The sequence below is a fragment of the Metarhizium acridum genome (genome assembly GCF_019434415.1).
Source record: "Metarhizium acridum strain ARSEF 324 chromosome Unknown scaffold_573, whole genome shotgun sequence".
Classification (NCBI taxonomy): Eukaryota; Fungi; Ascomycota; class Sordariomycetes; order Hypocreales; family Clavicipitaceae; genus Metarhizium; species Metarhizium acridum.
The window spans coordinates 230500-250037 of record NW_027094043.1 but is presented as its reverse complement, the minus strand read 5'-3'; the positions used below and the strand labels follow the sequence as shown (position 1 = coordinate 250037).

The following is a 19538-nucleotide window of genomic DNA, read 5'->3' as shown; positions in this document are numbered from 1 at the left end:
ATAACAACACTAGGATCCAGGCACACTTTACATACTAGTATTGAGAGCAGTCAATTCGAATCGTGACAAGTCCGGATAAAACCCGCCAAGCATGTCTCGATGTGTAGGGCTCTGACGGAAACAACCTCCGCGGTAGGCGTCCCGTGTTGAGAGGTTCTGCCGCAAAAACACGAGGCATGGCGATCCCTAACGAGACCTTGTCGCAATAGATGCTCCCAACAGCTTGTGCCCAGCTGGGCAGCTTGATCAGACTGCACAACATTTGTGAAAAGAAAATAAATAAATAAATAAATAAATTGAAAAATAAAAGAATTCGTCCCTTGAGCGCCATAATTGTCAATTCTTCCTGTCAATCGCCTCCCTACAGGCACTCACATGTAAAGTACGAAGGGTCCTGTCAAAACAACTCTCCAACACCTGGATTAACGCGTCCGATACGGCTACCAGATACCGTGCCGCACCAACTCGCAACACGTGATTATGTCACGTCGTCCTCGTGCATGATGAAGAAACGTTTTATTCTTTGTTTCCAACTTGTGCCCTACCAACCCAATATTATAGATGTTACATGATAATAATGCCCCCATTCACAGAAACGACAGTATCATCCTCTTCGTCACCCGAAAGGGCCTAGTTACACCTAATAACTACCAACATGTCCGTGACGCAGAATGCCAGCCTATCGATGTCGTCTGCATGATCCATCGCTGCTGCTATGTGTTTTTTGTTTTTCTTTCTTTATTTGAAGGATGAAAAAAAGAAGGTCGGCAAGTTTTGTACAATTGGTAATTGTTCTCAATCCACCACACGTTGTCACGCTACCAATTCAGTATAGCGATCTGAGGAGGCATATGAGTAGCGAGCTAGAGGACAAAATATGTCCACCACTGGTCGACCATAGAAGGAAGACAAAGAAAGATTAAAAATTATAAATGCGGCGCTGAGGCGTTCGCGTCATCATACAAAACGGTTTTGCCCCAAGTGTCTCCTTGAAGAATAAAAAGTTGTTATAAGTCGATTAAAACAACAGGGAAAAAACACGTATGATTGCAAGGGCTCCCAGAGCAGTTGTGGACCAAACATGGTATCGAAGCAAAGAATAATTATTACGTTGAAAACAGCGGCATTAAGATCGTCTATTTCGTTTTCTCAGTTCGCTTCTTATCGGCAAGTCTGTCGGCTCGAGGGCCCTTGTACTTGGTACCCAAGATGCCGTCCCAGAAAGTGAAGAATGGCTGGGAGAAGTTGGTCTTGATTCCCCAGGTCTGGTGGTGAATGTCGTGATAGGCGGCGTTATTAGAGGTGATGAGCTGCAGGGGGTCCCAGGGAAAGGCGTATCCACAGTGGTCATCGACGGTCTTGATCGTCGAGAAGGCAAAGAAGCAAGTGCCTTGGCGAACCGTCATGCCGGTCAGCTTGAACGCAATACCGGCACCGAGTGTATCCAGCAAGAAACCTTCCAATGGGTGGTTGTACAAGGCGCCGTATGCATACGGAACGTAGAGTCGGTGGTGTCTGGAGTGAAAAGTAGCTATGAAGATGTCAGTTGTTTGCTCACGATTTGACTTGCGAGGATAGAGCTGGACAGTGGACAGCAGGATCGAGACTCACTGTACATCCATCGATTCACATGCATCAGTCGGTGTAGGAAGTACTGCCATGAATCGAGGAGGAAGACGGCCACGAAGAATTGAATGGCTGGAATGATGAGATGATACAGGATTTTAGCAACAGCCATCTCCCAAGGAGCAAAAGCAGGCACAGTAGACTCGGCCGTTGAGAGGAATGGGTAGTAGCCGCCAGCAAGAGCACCAGCTAGCAAAGGATGCGTCGCCGACATGCTCTTCGAGATGGCAGTGGCATTGACACCGAGAAGGCTCAGAAAACCAGGCAGGGCTCGTTGGGCAAGTCGAAGTCTGGTAGCCCAGACGGCAACGTCATAATCTGCCTTTCCAATCACCTCGGGAGGCTCGGACAGAGCCAAGACGGTACCTGTGGCAACCTGAATAATCTGCTGGATAACGACGTCGCGCGCTACTTCATATCGGGAGGCGTGGTTGCGGCGCAAAATCTCCTCGGGAGTGTGAAGGCGGTACTGCGGAAAGAGATCGAGGACATCAATAACGTGGAAGAATAGCGACATTGCCCAGTAGACGAAGACGGGCAGGATGAGCGAAAGCCAAAAGTCAGAAATCCATGAAAAGAAGTCGCCTCTGGGCTCGAGGGTATACGAAGGCAGCGGCGGCAAAGCCGAATCGAACAAGGTGCTGTTTGCCATGGCGAACAGTACGGGAGAACCCTTGGTGTCGTTGACCATGATCTGTACTGCTGCAGTAGGTTCCGAATGGCTGCTTGATGGGTACTGTCCGCAATTAATACGATGTTCGTCCGAGGCGCTGGTCGAGTGACGTCGAGGAACAAATGCCGCGAACGGCGGTTTCTGCGGTAGGGTGAAGTTGGGCGACGTCGGTGGCCGGTGGTGAAAAGGAGAGAGAGCACTGAGTCGATGGCGATGAGGGCGATTAAGATGGTGTGAAAAATGCGTTGCTCACAATGGCAAACCAAAAAGAAAAAAAAGAAAAAGAAAAAAAGATAACAAACGGCTGAGTTATGTGGAAGACAGCGTGGCGAAAAGGAGCGAAGGTGCCGAAGCGAAACAATGGGATGATGAGAAAGATGATGGGATGATGGGATGATGGGACGGCAAGGGTGGGTTATTCGAGGTGTTCCAACAAGTGGCACGCAGGGCGCAACGAAGAAAAAGGCAAGAAGAGCCCAAGGCCCCAAGCAACATCGTGGCGTCGCGGTCGCGGCTCGCAGCTCGGAGGCTCGGAAACATGTTGCAGTGCTCAAAAGGATGGGGCATGAGCGATCACTTTGTTCTAAACCGACAGAGCCTCACCCAATATGATACATGATACCAGACATAATAACTACCTACTCTGTACATGAGCCCTTGAATCGTCTGTGGCTAGTACTTGGCCAATCTCGGTCGCCGCGGTCAATAGCCAGCCGATGTCACGCTTCGAATCAGGATATCAGCCCACGCGGATGTTAAGGACCTTGACATTGAGATGCGCTCCCAGACCATCCATCCTTCAATCATTGATGGCTGCGGCGTGTCATTCCACGCAAGGCACCGTGGCCGGGCCAAGTAATGCATCTATTCAGAGTGCTCGGTTGTACCTCTTGACGTCGGATGTCCGAGTCCAACCAGATATCTGCTGGGGGTCTTGGGCAACCCTGCCTGTTGACAAGTCTTCAGCGTGTGCTAAAGATAATGGCCCTAATAATGGTGTCAGCATGGTTGCCTCAAACCCAACAGCCTTTTTTTCTTCTTTTTTTTTGGGCGGTGGCGGCGGCGTAGTCCCAAGTAAAGCTATCGTGATCTTTACGTTTTGCACCATCACATTAGGGTTGCGCTACCAAGTGCTCCTCCGTCTGCACCGCGCTGACAACCACCTTAAGAAAGCCATGTCATGAACAAACAGTCAAATACCAAAGAAGTGGCCATCATATCCCCTCCCAAATACGTAGGTGAGGCGCGCGAAATGTATGATAAGAAGCAAACAATGATGGGCGCCGCTGGGCTGAGTACCCAAGTAGCGGAATTCCCAGTCCAAGTAGTCTCGAGCCGAACCTGGGCCTGTCTGTGCCTGTCTGTGCCTCGTCTGCTATGTTTGGCATAAAAATTAGTGCGTGCAGGAGAGGGGCAACATCTAGGCTAAGAGAAGGGGACTTGAAAAAAAATAAAAAAAATAAAAAATCAAAAACTAACCCCACCACCACTAGTTACTTCCTCTTCCCCAAGTCAAGTGTCCTCTCAAGAACACCAGTTAGCGATCCACATCCTCCCCTCCTGGCCACTCCCATCTTCTACGCTCATCTCCACTTGGATTTTTTCTCTTTGCACCACCTCCTCATCCAGTATCCCATAGTAATTACGGCCTCGAGTCTACCAAACCGCCATCATGCTTATTTTCAAGGTACGTCACTCGATCCAATAATCTCGTCGCATCTGAAATCCCACGGCCAGAAGCGCTCAAAAATCCACCAACAACAAGAGTAGGCGTCCTTTGCTGCGGCTACCCCGCCACTCTGCCCTACACTGTCTCCGACTTGCGAAACATTACCATTCATCATGCTGACGGCGCAATCTCGATAGGACCTCCTCACTGATGACGAGATCATCTCCGACTCCTATGACCTCAAGGAGGTCGACGGCATCGTCTACGAGGCCGACTGTGCCATGATTACTGAGGAGGCTGTCAATGTCGGTATGTCTGATCTACTTTTTTCAACCCCGCCGCCAGCCGCCTACCGCCCACCCCTCGTCTCTCGACCAAAACAACCACCATCACTGTCAATCTCACAGTGACCTGGTCATCCGCGACGATAGCTGCAGACAACCCCCGCCCCTCCTACGCAACATCAGCTGTCGGCATATGCTCCCTTGGCTCCGGCTTGTCCAATTGCCAGCTTGGTCTTTGCCATTCACTCTTCGGGCTGTACTCCATGTTTCTTAATTCATCTTCATAGAAAGAGCGTCTTGATGCTAAAAAACCCCACTTGATAGACACTGGTGCCAATGCTTCCGCTGAGGAGGCTGATGACGCCCTTGATGACGCTGCCGTCAAGGTCAACAACATTGTCCACTCTTTCCGTCTCCAAAGCACCTCCTTCGACAAGAAGGGCTATCTCGCCTACCTTAAGGGTAAGTACATGCGACTTGATGTTTACCGAACGCCCCTCGACATGTCGCTGTTAAGAGTCGCAATGAATGATGCTGATGATGCACCCCACAGGCTACATGAAGGCTGTCAAGAATGCCCTTCAGGAGCGCAATGCTTCTGCTGATGAGATCACCGCCTTCGAGAAGGGCGCCCAGGCCTATGTCAAGGAGAAGCTCTTGCCCAACTTCAAGGACTTTGAGTTCTACACTGGCGAGTCCATGAACCCCGATGGCCTGTAAGTACTAGCTAGCCTTTACTCATCTCGCTGCGTGGCGTCCTACTCGGTCGTGCTTGGATAGAAAAGCCAAAAGCCAAGGTTTGCTAATCATTATGCCAGTGTGGTTCTCCTCAACTACCGCGAGGACGGTGTTACTCCCTACGTCGTTGTCTGGAAGCACGGTCTCAAGGAGATGAAGGTCTAAGCGAAATTTGATCTGATGATGATCTGCATATGAAGTTTGATGTATGAGGGCTATGATTTAAAAAACAAAAGCTATTGTAGTGCGTCTTTTTCAGCGCCTGGCGTATGTCGCCGCATTTATAGCAGGAATATGAAAAAACAACACAGATGATGAATCGCTAGCATCCCGTTCTTTTGCTTGGGCCAAGTGACTCTGAAGAAGATGCTCGTGTTGCATATTCTTGAGGAACATTCATTTCTGTTTCACCCGACATGTTGCTTTGAGACTCCGAACCCCTTACTTCGAACCTGACCATGACTCAAAATGCACACCCACGAAAAAGCATTAGGGAGGAACGCCGATATGCGATGCTCTGTACACAGAAATTTTTGGGTAACACGACTAGCCTCTCAAAGATGGCAAAGTCCTTAGAATTGTGGCCTCGTAGACATTGGGATGGGAGGAGGCACATCTCCATGGGAAGCGGATGGAGGGTCCGGAGCAGCAGCAGCAGCAGCAGCAGCAGCGAGAGCTGGTTTCTTTTTAGGCGGCGGCGGCGGCTTCTTCTTGCCAGCCAATCCCGAGACCGCCGCTTGAGCAGCATCATTCGTGGCACCAATATATGGCTGGCTCGGACCAGGTAGCGGCGGCGGCTCGGATTTGTTCTGTGCCGGCTGTGTAGATTGCGAGCCTGCGTACGCACCAAGCTTGTCCGCGATGCCGTGCTTTTGACTAAAGTTGTTGGCGGCCCTGGTGCCCGCGGCAACTTGTTCCCCATGGCGCTGTCGAAAGTTGTTGGCCGTACTGGCCGCGGCCTTGGCATCGGAGAAGGAGACGGACGAGGGATCCTTTTGGAAGGCCGACGCCGTCTTGAGAGCCGCTTGCTTCTGAGCCCACGAGGTGCCTTGGCTGGGCGGCGGCTCCTGGGCAGAGGGTGCCGCTGATGGGGTGGCCATTTTGGCGAAACGGTCTTGGAGCTGGTTGACTTGGGCGCCCCATTTCCCGGCTCCTGATCCAGCTCCAGCTTCGGCCGAAGGTGAAGCTCGTGACGACGCGGGCGGGGGACTTGGTGAGGTTGAATGGGCGGCGCCGCCACGGTCAATTCCCAACGCTGGAACAGACACGCCCGCTGCGCCGAGCCGGCTCACAGCTCCCTCGTTGAGCTGGCCGTTCTTCTCGCCCCCTCCGGCGGCACCTCTCGGAGGCAGTCGAGGCGGCAAACTAGGCGGCAGTGCCTTTGAGACGGCCGGCCCCGAAGTAGCTTCGTCGTATGAGGGCGGACTCCTTCCGTCGACGCCGTCCCGCGTCGGCGAGGCCTCGCCACTCTCCCGGCCCGTCCCCGTACCCCTCGGCGGCAGTTCAACCGGCCCAGCTCTGGGATCGGCGTATTTGGACGGTGCCGCAACAACCTTGCGCTTGGTCGAGACTGGTTTCGGAGCGGGCGCAAGACCGGAACCTGTTCGTTTGGGCGGCGGTGCAAAGGACGCCGGGTCCTTGAGGTTGGTCAGTGGACGGGCAACGTGATTTGAGCTGCTGTCTTTGTTATCCTTGTTGCGGCCCATGAGGCCAGACTGGTCGACAGCAACAGATCTTGTCAGCAAATACGTGCTTAGATGGGTATCGATGCGAGGAGGTCGTAGTAGAAGTAGGCCAAGGCCATGTACGCACCACTGAGCCCCTGATTCCGGTTCCCGACTTCTCCGGATGCCACCCGTTCTTCATGATGTCCTTGAACTGGGACATGTTTGAGAGCCTATGCGAGTGCGCGCTAGATTGAAAGTTTGGTTTTCTATTCTTTGGCGTCGTAAAATGCTATGAGCTTAGGAACATTGCAACGAAGGAGAGGGAGTGAGATGAGGTCATGAGGGGAGGAGGCGTTGACGGTGATGGCGCAACGAGTTGCCGGTGCCAACCTCAGATCCCAAAAGTGTACACGAGCTTGTGTGCGAAGCGGGTGACGTAGGGGTCCGAGGCCGCGTGCGTGGGGGCTTTCCGACAGGTCGGTGTGCGGGACCTGATGCATCTCGTCGCGCCGCATGTCCGAGGTTGGTTCCGTGCAACACCAACACCACATGCCATTGCTGGATATTTTTTTTCTCTGTCCGTTCCTTCAAATACAACACAAATCATGATTGCCTCCTAACCCGTGCCATAACGCCGCCTTGACACACCGCCTACACCGCGCCCTCGTTCGGCGCTGCAGTGCAGCACGCGTTGAAGTCGTGTGCCGCTCGACTACAACCCATCATGGCCGCCAACGGGTCGGATTACGAGCTCCTCACAGAGCACTTTAGCTACCCGCCAGTGGTGCGTACACCCGATCTCCCCCCCAATCATCCCCAGGTCACCCACTTACTCAACCCGCCCAGGCCCTCCTCGACGACATCATCAACACCATCAACGTGCTCGCCGACCGCGCTCTCGACTCGGTCGAACGCCTCCTCCTCACCATCCCCCCCCAAAACCTGGGCTTCAAAGCGCCCAAGCCCAAGCCAACAGACCCCGACGCAGCCCAAACCGCCCTGGACGCAGCCAAGCTCGAGATCGAAAACGGCACCCACCAGCTCGAAACCCTCCTCAACGCCGCCATTGACAGAAACTTTGACATTTTCGAACTCTACACCATGCAAAACATCCTGACAGTCAAGCCCCAAGACCAGCCATTCATGCGCCTATCGCACTACGACGGCCTCGACCTGTCAAGCAGCCCCGACAACCCAACAGTGGAGAGCGTCACCGCCCTCAGACGCAGGCTGCACGCCAGCCAGAAACTGCACCTATCTCTCGAGGCGGAGAGGGCGAGAAACGACGCACTACTACGTAAATTGAAGCGCGTGCTGGGCGTCTCCACCAAGCAGGACGCTGTAAAGGGGGAAGAAAAAGAGGAGGAAGAAAAAGGGAGTACTCTTGAAGTGGACGAGAAACAGCTCGGGTTCCTGCGTGAAAAGGCGACGCTCGAGCAAGGCGGGTCGAATAAACCGATTACTACGACTACGGAATTCACACTGTCGCAGTTGAACTCTCTGCGGTCGCTGTCGGAATCTCTAAGCCGGCTGCTGCCGGAACTAGGAAGTGCGCAGACGGGGGAAGACGCAGAGGCGGCCGACAAGTCGTGGCGTCGCGAGCGAGCAGAGTATATTGAGGGCGCAACGCGCAAGTATCTCGAACGGTCGGGCGCGTTGGAACTCGGCCCGCACGGGGAGGTGCGCGACGGGGAGTGGCACGGCGGGGGGAGGTCGTTGACGAGAGGCGAGGTGCAAGGCTTGGAGAATATTGCCTCCCTCTTGGCAAATGAGGGGCCAGGGTCGAAAGAGGACGACAAGACCGTGGATGAGCCTTGACGCTGTTGCTCATCTTCCTGTGTTTCCCTTTTCTATACCAAGAGACTTATGACTTATGATGGGGGTACCAGGATGAGCGGTTCATCAATGAGCATTCCCTTAAAGGAGGAGGAAAGGGAGGTGATATACATCTTTATTTACAAGTGTTTATATGTATCCATCGTACATAATATTGTACACCACACATCACACATGGCCAAGACTACCCCTCTGCCCCAGACGGTGTGATACAAAAGCTTCACCCGCGCAGCTGACTCTCCAGAACAGCCGGCACATCCTGCCAGTTGATCAACCCATTCTCCCTTGCCAAATACCAGAAATGATGCCTCCAATACCGCGTGTCCCTGCCAAACGAGCCCTCTGCCGCCGCACTCTTGAGCTTGTGATCCAGCACCACACCCACCACTTGCCTCGCGTCCTGTGCGGCCTCGGCATCCTCCGATGCCAGGAGAGCCTTCAGCAGATCGGTCAAGCAGGGCAGCGAGGTGACGGGCCGTCCTGCACGCGCAAGGTCGTGAAACACCGCCATTGCAGAGGCCTTGTCCCCCGTGACGGCGTGGGCGCTCATCACCCGCTCCCACAGCGTCTGATCGCCCTGCGTGATACTAGACAGGCCGTGTTCCTCGAGAAGGGCGCGGACGGTCGCGCCCGCATCAGGAGGCAAGGGGTCTCGGGAAAGGGTCCGCTCGATGAGAATCGTCACCATGTGCGGCGTGGCTGACAGCCCGGCGGCTTTCATGTGGTCCTGCACGGCGGCAATGGCTTCGTCCGCACCGCCCTTGGCAAGCAACGCGATGGCATACAGCATCTTGCCGTACGTTTCAAGATTTGCCCTCAATCCCGCTGCTTCAATGTCTCCGAGAATCTGGCTCACGACGTGGACTTGCTCGGCTGCGGATGCGTTGTCCATGGAGCCGAGCAGTCCCTCGAGGAGAATCGTAAACGTAGCCGCGTCGGGTTCGACGCCCCGTTTCCTCATGGCCCTCAGCAGACTCTGCACATCCTCGGGGGCGCTGTTGCGGAGACTCTCCCTCAGAAGAATGTTGTATGTCCGGATGTTGGGCTCGATGCCTTCCCTCCCAGCCCAGTAGAGCACCTCGTTTGCTGCGCGTCGATCCAGGCCAATGAGGCCCTTGAAGGCGGCATTGACGACTTCTGTGTTGGGCTGGACGGCTACATTGGCCGCGCTTTCGACGCTGCCTCTGCTGGCAACTGCTTTCTTCCAGAGACTTTGCATCTCGGCGAGTGCCTGGATGCCGGACTGCGGCTTGCCGGCCTCAATAAGACCCGAGATGCGCTCGGTCCATATGACGGCGTCGAGTCTCAGCCCCGATTCGACCAGCTTATTCCAAAGGGCTTCAATGCGGTCTGCGTCTTTGCACATTTTCCACCCGTGCATCATGTTCGTATATGATCGCACCGTAGGCTGGATGCCGACTTCACGCATGACATCCAATGTCTCTTGCAGCTTCTGGGGTCGTCTTACGGCACACCAGACAAATATCCAAAAATCGAGAAAGTCTGGGTCCTCGCTCATTTGCCGGCGCAGATCTTGATCTTGATTTAGACTGGCATTGAGATCCTGCCAGATGGATACAATAGCACCGGTGTTGCGAGATCGATAGGCGTCACGGAGCTGCTTGTGGAAAACTGACAGGCGCGAAAACTCACTCGACGAGCGGGATGGCTTGTGAGACGACGTCGTGCTTTTTCGCCATTCCGAGTCAGGCCTCAGAACCATGTCTCTAGCCTGCGGCCACTGTGCTAGCACGTAGGACTGCAAATCGGCCAGTTTTGAAGACGGGAATCTGACTTTGCCGGCAAAGATGTCATTGACATAGGCGGCGTCTGCGGGCTGGTGGTTCAATACGGTGGAAACGAGATTTAACAGTGGTGCTGCCTTGATTTGGCTTCCATCTCTCGCTAAACGCGGGTCCGAAAGCGCAGCAAGGGTGGCCAATAGACCCGACACAAGTTCACGAGCTTGCTCGAATTGGAATTGAATAAAAATACTCGCCAGGGCTTTTGTCGTGAGTGCCATGTTTGAAGACTTCGCCTCGCCTGATTCAGTCTGCTTTGTCAAAGATGCTGAAGAGCTTGAAATATCCTCGATGATCTCGTCCTCGGACGGCAAAACGAAACAGAGCCGGCCATTGTGCAACTGGCTCATCCTCCGTAATTGCGAAATATGCTTCCACATGTCCAATAGCTCATCAACGAGGGCATTCCGCTCCGCCGAAGTATGCTTCTTGCTGATTAATGTGTGGCACAGATTCAAAACGAGCTGGTTCCGCATGTCTAGATCCCACTTCCCAATTGTGGCACACATTTTCGAAAGAGCGACACTGGCGCCAGTGAGACCTTGTTGAACAACCGCGTCGAATGTGCGCGCCAAGAACTTCGTGGTTGCAAGGTAGAGGTGTTTTGGGATCTGACCACGAAGTTCCTTAACATGTGGCCATATGTCGTTCTGGAAGAGACGCAATCTCTCGAGGGGTTCAATATCCTTTTCCTCCAGCTCCTTCATTTTGGCGGCAACCTCCCATTCTCCAAGCACAGTAGATGCGGAAGAGTGGCGAGAAGTAGGTCGGGCAGGGAGCTCTCTGGGAGCAGCGGTCTCGGATTTTTGAACCACATCGTGGAACAGAGCTACAGCCGCAGAGGCGTCCTTGTTCCGTCTTGGCTGCCTCCTCGAAGATGCTGACGCTTTCTGAGAGAATGAAGGCTGTCGAGGATTGCCATTCTTAGAAATGGTCCCTTCACTGGTTTGTCTGAAGCTGTGGGGAGTTGAGCTCGAGCTCGGAGCCTGATGTGAAGCCGCCGAGGCCGTTGATGAGAACCACGCGATAGCCCCAGTCCCAGCTCCAGACGCCGATCTGTACGTCGGTGGCACAGCGGCACGCACACGAGAGGCGCATTGCGAACATATAGTCCTTGATGCGTACATGGCGAGTGCGGGCGCGCGAATTGCCCACGAATTGCCCACGAATTGTGGCCCGGCATAGGAGATGTTTCAAGGTCGAGGGAAGCTCTTGGCGTGAACTTTTTCGAGGGATGTGGTTGGCGACAGGGATGCGGATCCACTTGGCCAATGAATGGAGACTGCGTTTCATGAAGCTCCAAATAACTATTAGCTATACCTAGGACAGTTTTCTTTGCAATACACCAAGGCCACCACTCCAAGTAAAATGGCAATTTAGTCTCGCTGCGAATACAGACATGATTGGCGATGGGTTCATCATCGCAGGCAAAGTTTCCGTCTCGATGGACGTGCATGTGCACCAACTCCCTGACATGCGAAGTACATCTCTAGGTTATCATGGCCTCCCCGCGAGTATTGCGTCAACCACATAATATAGCACTAGCACATCATCTCGCCCCTACAACGAGGCCTCAAACTTGCCATCAATAGCCTCAATCTTCTCCACGCTCCTCTTATACCCCTCCTCCGACTCCAACACCTTGACATACTCTGCAACCCTGGGATACGCCTTCTCCCACGACCCGCCCTCGAAGTAACCCAGCTCATCAAACCGGCTAGACCCAGCAATAACAGGGAAGCTCATGAGTATGTCCGCGGCGGTCAGCTTATCGCCGCACAGGTACTTGCCGCCCGAAGTGGCGAGCTGCTGGTCGAGAAAGGCAAGGTGTTTATTGACATTCGGGAAGACAAACATGGCGATGACGCGGTTGGCAATGATGGACGTGATGGGGCGCACGAGGAAAGGAACCTGAGGAGACTTGAGGCCTATTCCGAGACCCAGTTAGTTAGCCGCGAATTGAACCGTGAACAATCCCGCGCCATCGGCTGGCATATCATCATGAACAGTAAAAAAGAAAAAGAAAGAAAATACTCACGAGACATCACCAGCGCAAGAACCAAGTACGGCATCAAGCTCCCCTCTGCATAATGCATATAATAACCATAGCGCAACCACTCCTCCGTCTCGCCGCCAATGGTGCCCTCCTTGCCATCCTGCCACTGCTTGGGCATCAGCTTCTTTCCATCGGGCACGTGGTCCACGAGATACTGCGTCATGAATCCGCTCTCGGCCAGAACAATAGGCTTGCTTGCATCGCCGCCCGGGGGCACGATTGCAATCACGGGCGATTTACCCAGTGGGTGAATCTGTTCGAGCTCCTTGGGCGCGAGGAGTGTTTCCTTGTCGCGGTGGAAGACTTCGATTTCGTAGGGGACCTTGAGTTCCTCGAGGAGCCATATTATGCGCTGCGAGCGCGAATGGTTGAGCCTTTGTGTTGGGTCAGTCGAGTGAGCATGTGATTAATCAGTTTCAGCAAGACTTGGGTGCATGAGAGAAGAAGAGCGTGGTGACCAGACAAATGACGAGAAAGAAGCAATAGAGTTTGGTGTGTCAATTTTTGGGCAGCATAATCATACCAGTACAGCTTAATCTTGGGTGAATTGTCGGCCATGATGATGGTAAATCATTGAAGGATGATCAATTCAATCCGGCGCCAACAAAAAGCATTATGCGAAGACGCTTAAATATAATGGCCGATGCCAACTCTCTCCACCACGGCAGGCGATCCATGGTCCATGGTCGATGATGCACTTCCTACGCACCTAGCTCAGCTCAGGCACCGCATTTCATTGACCCCATCAGCCCGTCAAGTCCCACGAGTATTTGCTAGCTTAGCTGCCATGCTCGGGCGTCCAGGATGCGCGCTGCAGCCTCGGCCCACGGTGGCGCACAAGATCGTAGCAGACGTTCCAACTGCGGCGTCACCCGTTATGCCATCCATCGCTTTCGCTTTCGCACCCGTTTCCGACCGACCGACAGACCGACCATCCTCAGCCTCGTCCAAATATCCCGCATTACATACATTTGGAACATCTAATAAATACCATCGCCAGCATCAATCCAGCCGCTGGCCTGTCTATACGCCTGATCACTCCACATCATCCGAATTCAATGTCCAACATGATACACTGCATTCTACACGGCACCATATACCGCGGGTAAACCAAAATTCGTCTTCGCGCATTCATTCATGACTTGATGTCACTATCGTCTACCTTTCCTAGCCTGACCGACTGCGCTCCTGAAAAAGACTTCTATGCCCGCCTACCAGCCCCTACCCAAGGCATCTATCTATGTTCGTCTATACCAAAATATTGACCACATCTTGTCCAAAAAACGAAACCTTCCAATCACAAAAATAAGATCATCGCTGTTTAAGAAAAAAAGCAGAGCATACATGAACAACATTTAGTGCTCCCGTTCCCAAAAAGAGTAATCTCCATTTCCGTCTGCGATTCACCTCGGACCTGTCAACCTCTGGAGAAAAATCGAAGCTCCGGTTTACCATACTGATTAATCCAAGTGCTTTATAGCCGCCTAGCCTCGCCGCCGAGTCTTGGCTGCACCTCGACCCGCCGCCTCGGTTTGTGCCTCCCTCTTCTTAGTTTGCTTCCTAGCTCTTGGCGGCGGCGGAGGGTCTGAATGGATGTGACCTAGCTCCTCAAGCGCCATTGTATTTTCCCATTGCAGGCAACGGTAGGTAGGTGGCTCTGGTGTCTTCTCTCGGATGCGTGAGCTGCTTCTCTTCGTCACAGCCTCGTCCTTTTTGTCCTTATCCTCGTCACTTGCCAGGTACTTCTTTCTGTTTTCCATATGCTTGGCAATTTTTTCCTTGTAGTTGATGAGCTCCTTGCGTAGCTTCAGCTCGTTGGAGCCCCGAGGGTCTAGCCATTTAATGAGTGCATGCAAATCTTCAGGCTCTGAGATGTAGCCCCATTGTCTGGCCGTGAAAACGCTGGTTCCATTCTCCTCCCTAGCTTTGCGCTCCGACACCGTCATTTTGAACTTGGCCTTGTATTCGTTTTGCAAGTCTGGAGGTCCGTCGATGTACCCCTCGCGTTCCATGTCATCAGGTCCCTGGACCCAAATGCACCCGTTGGCATATTCGGCTGCTGCTGTTGAGCTTGTTGGCAACCCGCCATAAGGCATTCCGTTTCTTTCAAACCAGTAATATCGGTTCCAGAAGCGGTCCTTGCCCAAGACTCTTGTACGTGGGCAGTCCGCTTCGCGCAGATCGTTTTCGATAACTGCCACCTCATCTTCGCATTCTTTGATGATGTCCTCCTTCTTTTGTATCTCCTTCAGAATCTTATTGTACTGCTTCTGTTGTTGAGGAGTTAGATTGATCAATTTCCGCGTCTTTTCTTTTTCTTTCTCCGCCGCCTTCTCCCTCTCCTTCGCTTTTTCTTTTTCCTTTTCTTTCTTCTCCTTTTCGGGTTCTGCATCTTTCTGCTTCTTCTTGTCCGCCGGTGCACGACCCCGTCGTTTACCCTTTGGCTGGCTGGGCTCGTCGTTACCTTCTTCTGCATCTTCTTTGTCGATCTGGGACTCGTCAGCGTCAGCCATCTTGACATCCTCTTCTTCCTTCACAACATTAGCATCAACTCCTTCATAAGGATCCGGGTCGGGTACAAGCTCTCTGCGTTGTTCGTGCAGTTGGCGAACATCTTCGATACTATAGAACAGTCAAGTCAGCCTCTAGTTCAGGGGTATGCTTCGCATCGTGTGCAAAATTCACAAGAACTTACGCTTGCTTCTTCTGTCGTTGCCATTCGATCCTGTCCTTGCGATACTTGGTCATTGTCTCACTGCAGTCTTCCATATAGCCGCGGACAGCTTTTGTCTCCATCGTAAGCAGACATATGATCTGCAAGGCCTTGACGCGATAGTTGACGTCGAGCTCAGCATAGCTCCGTCGAATGACTTCTGGTGTAGGATTTGAGTCTGCCGGAACTAGCTGCTCGAGCAACTCCTCACAAGATTCCTTGTAGCGATCGTCTTTGGATAACTGGTGCAACAATCCAACCATAATCCTCTCCCATCCGCCGTTAGAGAAATTGCGCTTCCGAAGGTGATCTATCCAATCAAATTCCCTCATCAATTCTTCGGCTCGATTGCGCGATTCCTGCTCTGCTCGAATTTCTTCCTTTTCGGCGGCAGCAGCTTCTGCTGCTAACCTTTCGGCCTCTAGTTTGGCGAGACTGCTGCGAGTGGCGCGACCCTTTGGCTTCTCTTCAGGCTCAGCGGCTGCCTCCTCCCCTTCGTCTGCTTCATCATCTTCTTCCTCGCCTTCTTCTTCGTCGCTGTGGTCGTCTGCTAGTTCCGGTAAGTTGATGCGAACTTTACCTCCTTCGCGTTCCGAGTCGACTAGTACTTTCAGCACAGAGCAGTGAATCTCGTCGAATAACTGAACCTTAACTTGTTCGGAAGCCACAGACATAGTCTCGACAAAGTCGTCAAATGTAAAAGAGTCGAGCTGGAAAATCTCGCAATACACATTAAGGGTGTCCCAGGTTTCTAGGAATGCACCGACTGTGGCCATGTCGATTTTGTCGAAGAAGGGCCTAGATTCGTCGATCTCGGGCTCAATCTTGACCGGAGGATCGTGACACATGAATTTGAGACGGGGACGAACGCTGCCTTCTTTGGGCGGCAGTGATAGGTCTTCAATAGGATACTTGGTAGGGGGAGGAGGAGGCGGCGGTGTGGGTTCACGTATCGTAGCCCTTTGTTGCTCATGTTGTATTAGCCCATTAACGCCATTGACAGGCTCATTGAGAGGCCACTTAAGCCCCTTGATACCGAATTGACTTTGCTTCCCCTTATGATGCTTTGTAGCGGGCTTCAATTCCGGGAGTCGCATCGGTCCGGCATTTGAAACACCGTTCATTTCACTTGTGATACCCCGTTTTTGGGCCTGGAGTTGTTTCCGTTCTAGCAGCTTTGTATCGTGTCGAAGCTGAGGGGGGACTCTGGTATCAATGTGATATATATTAGCGTAGTCATGCTTGACTAGCCATGGCGCCCCTGTCCATGCTTCTCTGATAACCGTCTTCTTGATGAACGAGCGTAGCATAGCCTTGGTGAAAACACCACGATCGCGACAGATGTGCTCATCGGTAACGATGGTTTCTTTGTCGGAGTCTTTGATATTGACGAGGTAGCGTGTCACAGGTAGTGTCCGGGCGCCGTCAGGTAATATCCTTGGGCCGAAGGTGGTCTTGTCCCGAACGAGGCCGTGAATCCTATCACCACCGTCCAAGGTTACCGTCACCTCTTCTCCTGGGTAATAATCGTGCTTAAACTCGTCGTAGATTAAATCAACAAGATTGTCCAGACGAGAAATGGTTTGGAACTGGACTTTGCGGAGAATCGGGCCTTTGAGTGCTTCAGGAAACGAAGCTTCGACTTCGCGACCGCCGGTAAGCTGCGCGACAAGAGAAAAAAGTGAGCAGCTACTTTCTTTTGACAATGCATTTTGGAGAATGGGTAAAAATCGAACCTCACTGTTGAAAGCCTCAAAAAAGGTGAGGCCAGAGTGGCCTGTTATTTGATCGTTGAATCGACGCTAAACACTGGTGTAAGAAACGACACAGCGCATTCACGTAAACGATGGGTACGGAATATATAATACCTGTTTGTAAAAATCCATACTGGCGGCGAAGAATTCTCAGCACACAAATACTTCCCATGATACGAGAGACCAGCAAAGGAGCGCATGCCAGCGCAGAAAACCAGATGCGCGAGGCCAAACTTACCGGCTTAGATAGTCCTCATAGCTCAGGAAGAGCTCTCCGGTCTGGGGAATGTGCCATACCTGGATCAGTCAGTCATGTAAGGTTTCCTTTTAGTCCGAGCCGGTTGGCGACCAAAGCCAAGCCCGGTACATACTTCTGCATTTTCGTCTTGAATATCTGCCGGCGGCAGGAACTGCACCGGTTTACGTTTAAAGAGAACCTGTAAGGGTGTGTCAGTGGTGGTTGGAATTTCTGGGAAATATAAAGGAACTCGATATCTCTCGTAGGGCTGGTCATTACCATGGTGACAAGGAAGAGTGAAGCTCCGCGTGGCGGAGTAGAGACAAATGCTTCTCCAGGGCCAGAAGCTATACAAGCAGATACCCCTTGCCAACAACTACGCAAGATACGAAACGAATGCTAAAGGAGCATTCGAAGGCAGGTGGTGTGATGTTGCGGGCGCGGAGGTCCGGTTGAAAGCAGAAGAGCGAGAGAGCCGAGACTGAGTAGTTTTGGCGTCGTCGGTCCCGGAGGGAATTTGACGATGTAGACTTACACGCAGGTGCCGTGGCGCGCGAGTCAATATATATACGAGGCTCAAGGTAATTATATCAAGCACAAGTAAGTTGAATAGCGTTGCTGTGCGCGTCCAAAAGGGTTGGCGGCGTGCGACGATCCGGAAGATGGAAAAAGCTGCAAAGAAGAAAACGCGCGAGTCTTGTTGACGTGCAACGTAGAAGGAGAAAAAGAATTAGGTGAGCCAAGCGGGAGGTGAAGGGAACCCAGCCAAGCAGGAGCAAGCAGCAAAAAAACTGTGGGGGGTGTGCGGTCGAGGAAGAAGGCCAGTTGACCATTTGTCTGGGATTGGATCACTTAAGTCTGAAAGGAAAGAGCTAAGGAGACTCGAGGAGCAAGGAAGACAAGTACGGAGAAGTGATTGAAGAAAGGCAGGAGGAACCCAGGACACAGAAAAGTAGAACCGTTCGGACACCAGCGGCAGGCCAGTGACGGCGCGTGCAAGTAGCCGCCAGCGAGGACACCCATGTGGATAAGGTTCCTTAACGGGTCATGCGCAGCGAAAAGGTACCTCGACATAGATTGGAGCGCGTCGCGGGGGTACATGTGAGCCGTGAACCTCCCACTCCCCTCCCCGTCCGAGTTGACTCTAGAACACCAAGTGGACTAGCCGGATTTCTGGGACTTCGGTATTAGGTGCGTGAGTACGGGGTACCCAGGTACCTGGGTACTTGTCGCGTTGTCAAGAAAGACTTTGTGACGTTGGGCGGCCAGTTTACGGCTGAGCCTGGGCAAAAGAGACAGCCTTACGGCGTACTATCAAACCAACCTTGGAAGCCTTTAACTACCTAGGTAGTAGCTGCGCTGTCTCCTCTCTTTTTCCCTTGCCAGAGTGCGTCGTTGACACTCGAGCATCTGCTCCGAGGGCCCACTGGCTCGTTACACGCACCAAAGTACGGAGCGCTTGAGAACCACGATTAAATGAAGTTACACGAGGCCCAAAAAAAGGGAGAGGGAAAAAAAAAGAGGGAAAATTAAAAGCACCAATGTTCGCCATGTTCACCAGGCCAAATGGGCAGCTGGCACCCGCCACAGTTGGAGCACCACACGGCCCTGACTTGCCCTTGCCCACTCAAATGACACAAAGCCCACACCAGACACACCAGACAGCCACACACCCCCCGGCGCACGGCCGCCCGTCTGCTTCCGCCTTCGCCTCCCCACGACCGACCGCCTTAACCATGTCCTCCACAAAACCACTCGTCTGCCCAAACCATCTTATTCTGCAACCAAGGCTGTGCATTTTGACATTTCACCCACGTTTTTGGGCTCGTTTTGTTCGTCGTTGGCGTACGAATCGATTGGGCCTATGAAACATGCATTCTCACTCTTGTCTCGTAATATTGCCTGCCGTTATAGCACATCGTGTCAATGAAGCTTTGCATGAAGGACATCTGGACTTACCTGACTCTGGTCGAAATTACATCTTCTTGCCGCATTTTGTGCTTGCATCAGAGCGCACAGCGCCAAATCACTCCGTGTGGGGAGCCAATCTCACTCTCATCAATCTTCTTTCTCATTCTGCCCCTCCACTCCATCATATTTTGATTGTTTCCGTCCTTTCAGGTCCTCCGGGTCGAAGCCGGCACTTTTGCGTCAACGCCGGAGCTCGCGGATCTGCACATGGCCGACTCTTAAACTCATCCGAGTCAATTGTGTTCGACAAGAACACATGAATAAGGGTGATTGACGCGTTGTGCACACTCTTGTTGGGATGTCTTGATCTTTGTTTTCCGGTGACTTCTACTTCCCATGACGCCCAGGATACAAGTCCGATGCTCTGGGGCTCTACTGACGTTCGCTCCATGTCAGTGACACGCCAAAGCCTCGAGTCGCACGTGGAGTAGTCGACCTGCCGCCCCACTCGAATTGCCTCTAGCCGATTCCTGGAAGTCGACGGCTTACTCAACTTCAGTTTTGGGACAGA

General features: G+C 52.7%; 8 protein-coding genes across 8 annotated transcripts; 3 read left to right on the top strand and 5 right to left on the bottom strand.

Annotated features, from left to right (window-relative positions):
- Positions 1-1136: 1136 nt before the first annotated feature.
- SUR2_2 (Sphingolipid C4-hydroxylase sur2) lies at positions 1137-2317 on the bottom strand (the record flags this gene model as incomplete). The annotated part of the gene is made up of 2 exons (XM_007814840.2): positions 1137-1531; positions 1612-2317. 2 exons carry the CDS (start codon positions 2315-2317, stop codon positions 1137-1139), a joined length of 1101 nt encoding a protein of 366 aa, XP_007813031.1.
- Positions 2318-3529: 1212 nt separating this feature from the next.
- On the top strand, positions 3530-5155 carry J3458_020368 (uncharacterized protein; the record flags this gene model as incomplete). Its single annotated transcript, XM_066121995.1, has 5 exons — positions 3530-3553; positions 3793-4277; positions 4577-4714; positions 4806-4968; positions 5071-5155. The coding sequence occupies exons 2-5, from the start codon at positions 4250-4252 to the stop codon at positions 5153-5155; spliced, it is 414 nt and encodes a 137-aa protein (XP_065972985.1). The 5' UTR covers positions 3530-3553; positions 3793-4249.
- A 407-nt stretch (positions 5156-5562) lies between these two features.
- J3458_020367 (uncharacterized protein) lies at positions 5563-6877 on the bottom strand (the record flags this gene model as incomplete). The annotated part of the gene is made up of 2 exons (XM_007814842.2): positions 5563-6705; positions 6803-6877. 2 exons carry the CDS (start codon positions 6875-6877, stop codon positions 5563-5565), a joined length of 1218 nt encoding a protein of 405 aa, XP_007813033.2.
- A 504-nt stretch (positions 6878-7381) lies between these two features.
- J3458_020366 (uncharacterized protein) lies at positions 7382-8475 on the top strand (the record flags this gene model as incomplete). The annotated part of the gene is made up of 2 exons (XM_007814843.2): positions 7382-7441; positions 7504-8475. 2 exons carry the CDS (start codon positions 7382-7384, stop codon positions 8473-8475), a joined length of 1032 nt encoding a protein of 343 aa, XP_007813034.2.
- Positions 8476-8713: 238 nt separating this feature from the next.
- On the bottom strand, positions 8714-11525 carry GTT1_4 (bifunctional glutathione transferase/peroxidase; the record flags this gene model as incomplete). Its single annotated transcript, XM_066121994.1, has 1 exon — positions 8714-11525. The coding sequence occupies exon 1, from the start codon at positions 11420-11422 to the stop codon at positions 8714-8716; it is 2709 nt and encodes a 902-aa protein (XP_065972984.1). The 5' UTR covers positions 11423-11525.
- On the bottom strand, positions 11517-12960 carry GTT1_3 (bifunctional glutathione transferase/peroxidase). Its single transcript, XM_066121993.1, has 3 exons — positions 12875-12960; positions 12334-12725; positions 11517-12223 (listed from the first exon to the last, which is right to left on the bottom strand). Exons 1-3 carry the CDS (start codon positions 12907-12909, stop codon positions 11856-11858), a joined length of 795 nt encoding a protein of 264 aa, XP_065972983.1. The 5' UTR covers positions 12910-12960; the 3' UTR covers positions 11517-11855.
- A 109-nt stretch (positions 12961-13069) lies between these two features.
- J3458_020363 (uncharacterized protein) lies at positions 13070-17959 on the bottom strand. Its single transcript, XM_007814845.2, has 7 exons — positions 17336-17959; positions 17190-17255; positions 17057-17115; positions 16933-16951; positions 16801-16866; positions 15047-16725; positions 13070-14973 (listed from the first exon to the last, which is right to left on the bottom strand). The coding sequence occupies exons 1-7, from the start codon at positions 17336-17338 to the stop codon at positions 13836-13838; spliced, it is 3030 nt and encodes a 1009-aa protein (XP_007813036.1). The 5' UTR covers positions 17339-17959; the 3' UTR covers positions 13070-13835.
- Positions 17960-18647: 688 nt separating this feature from the next.
- On the top strand, positions 18648-19485 carry J3458_020362 (uncharacterized protein). Its single transcript, XM_066121992.1, has one exon. It carries the CDS (start codon positions 18928-18930, stop codon positions 19285-19287), a length of 360 nt encoding a protein of 119 aa, XP_065972982.1. The 5' UTR covers positions 18648-18927; the 3' UTR covers positions 19288-19485.
- The last annotated feature ends 53 nt before the right edge of the window (positions 19486-19538 follow it).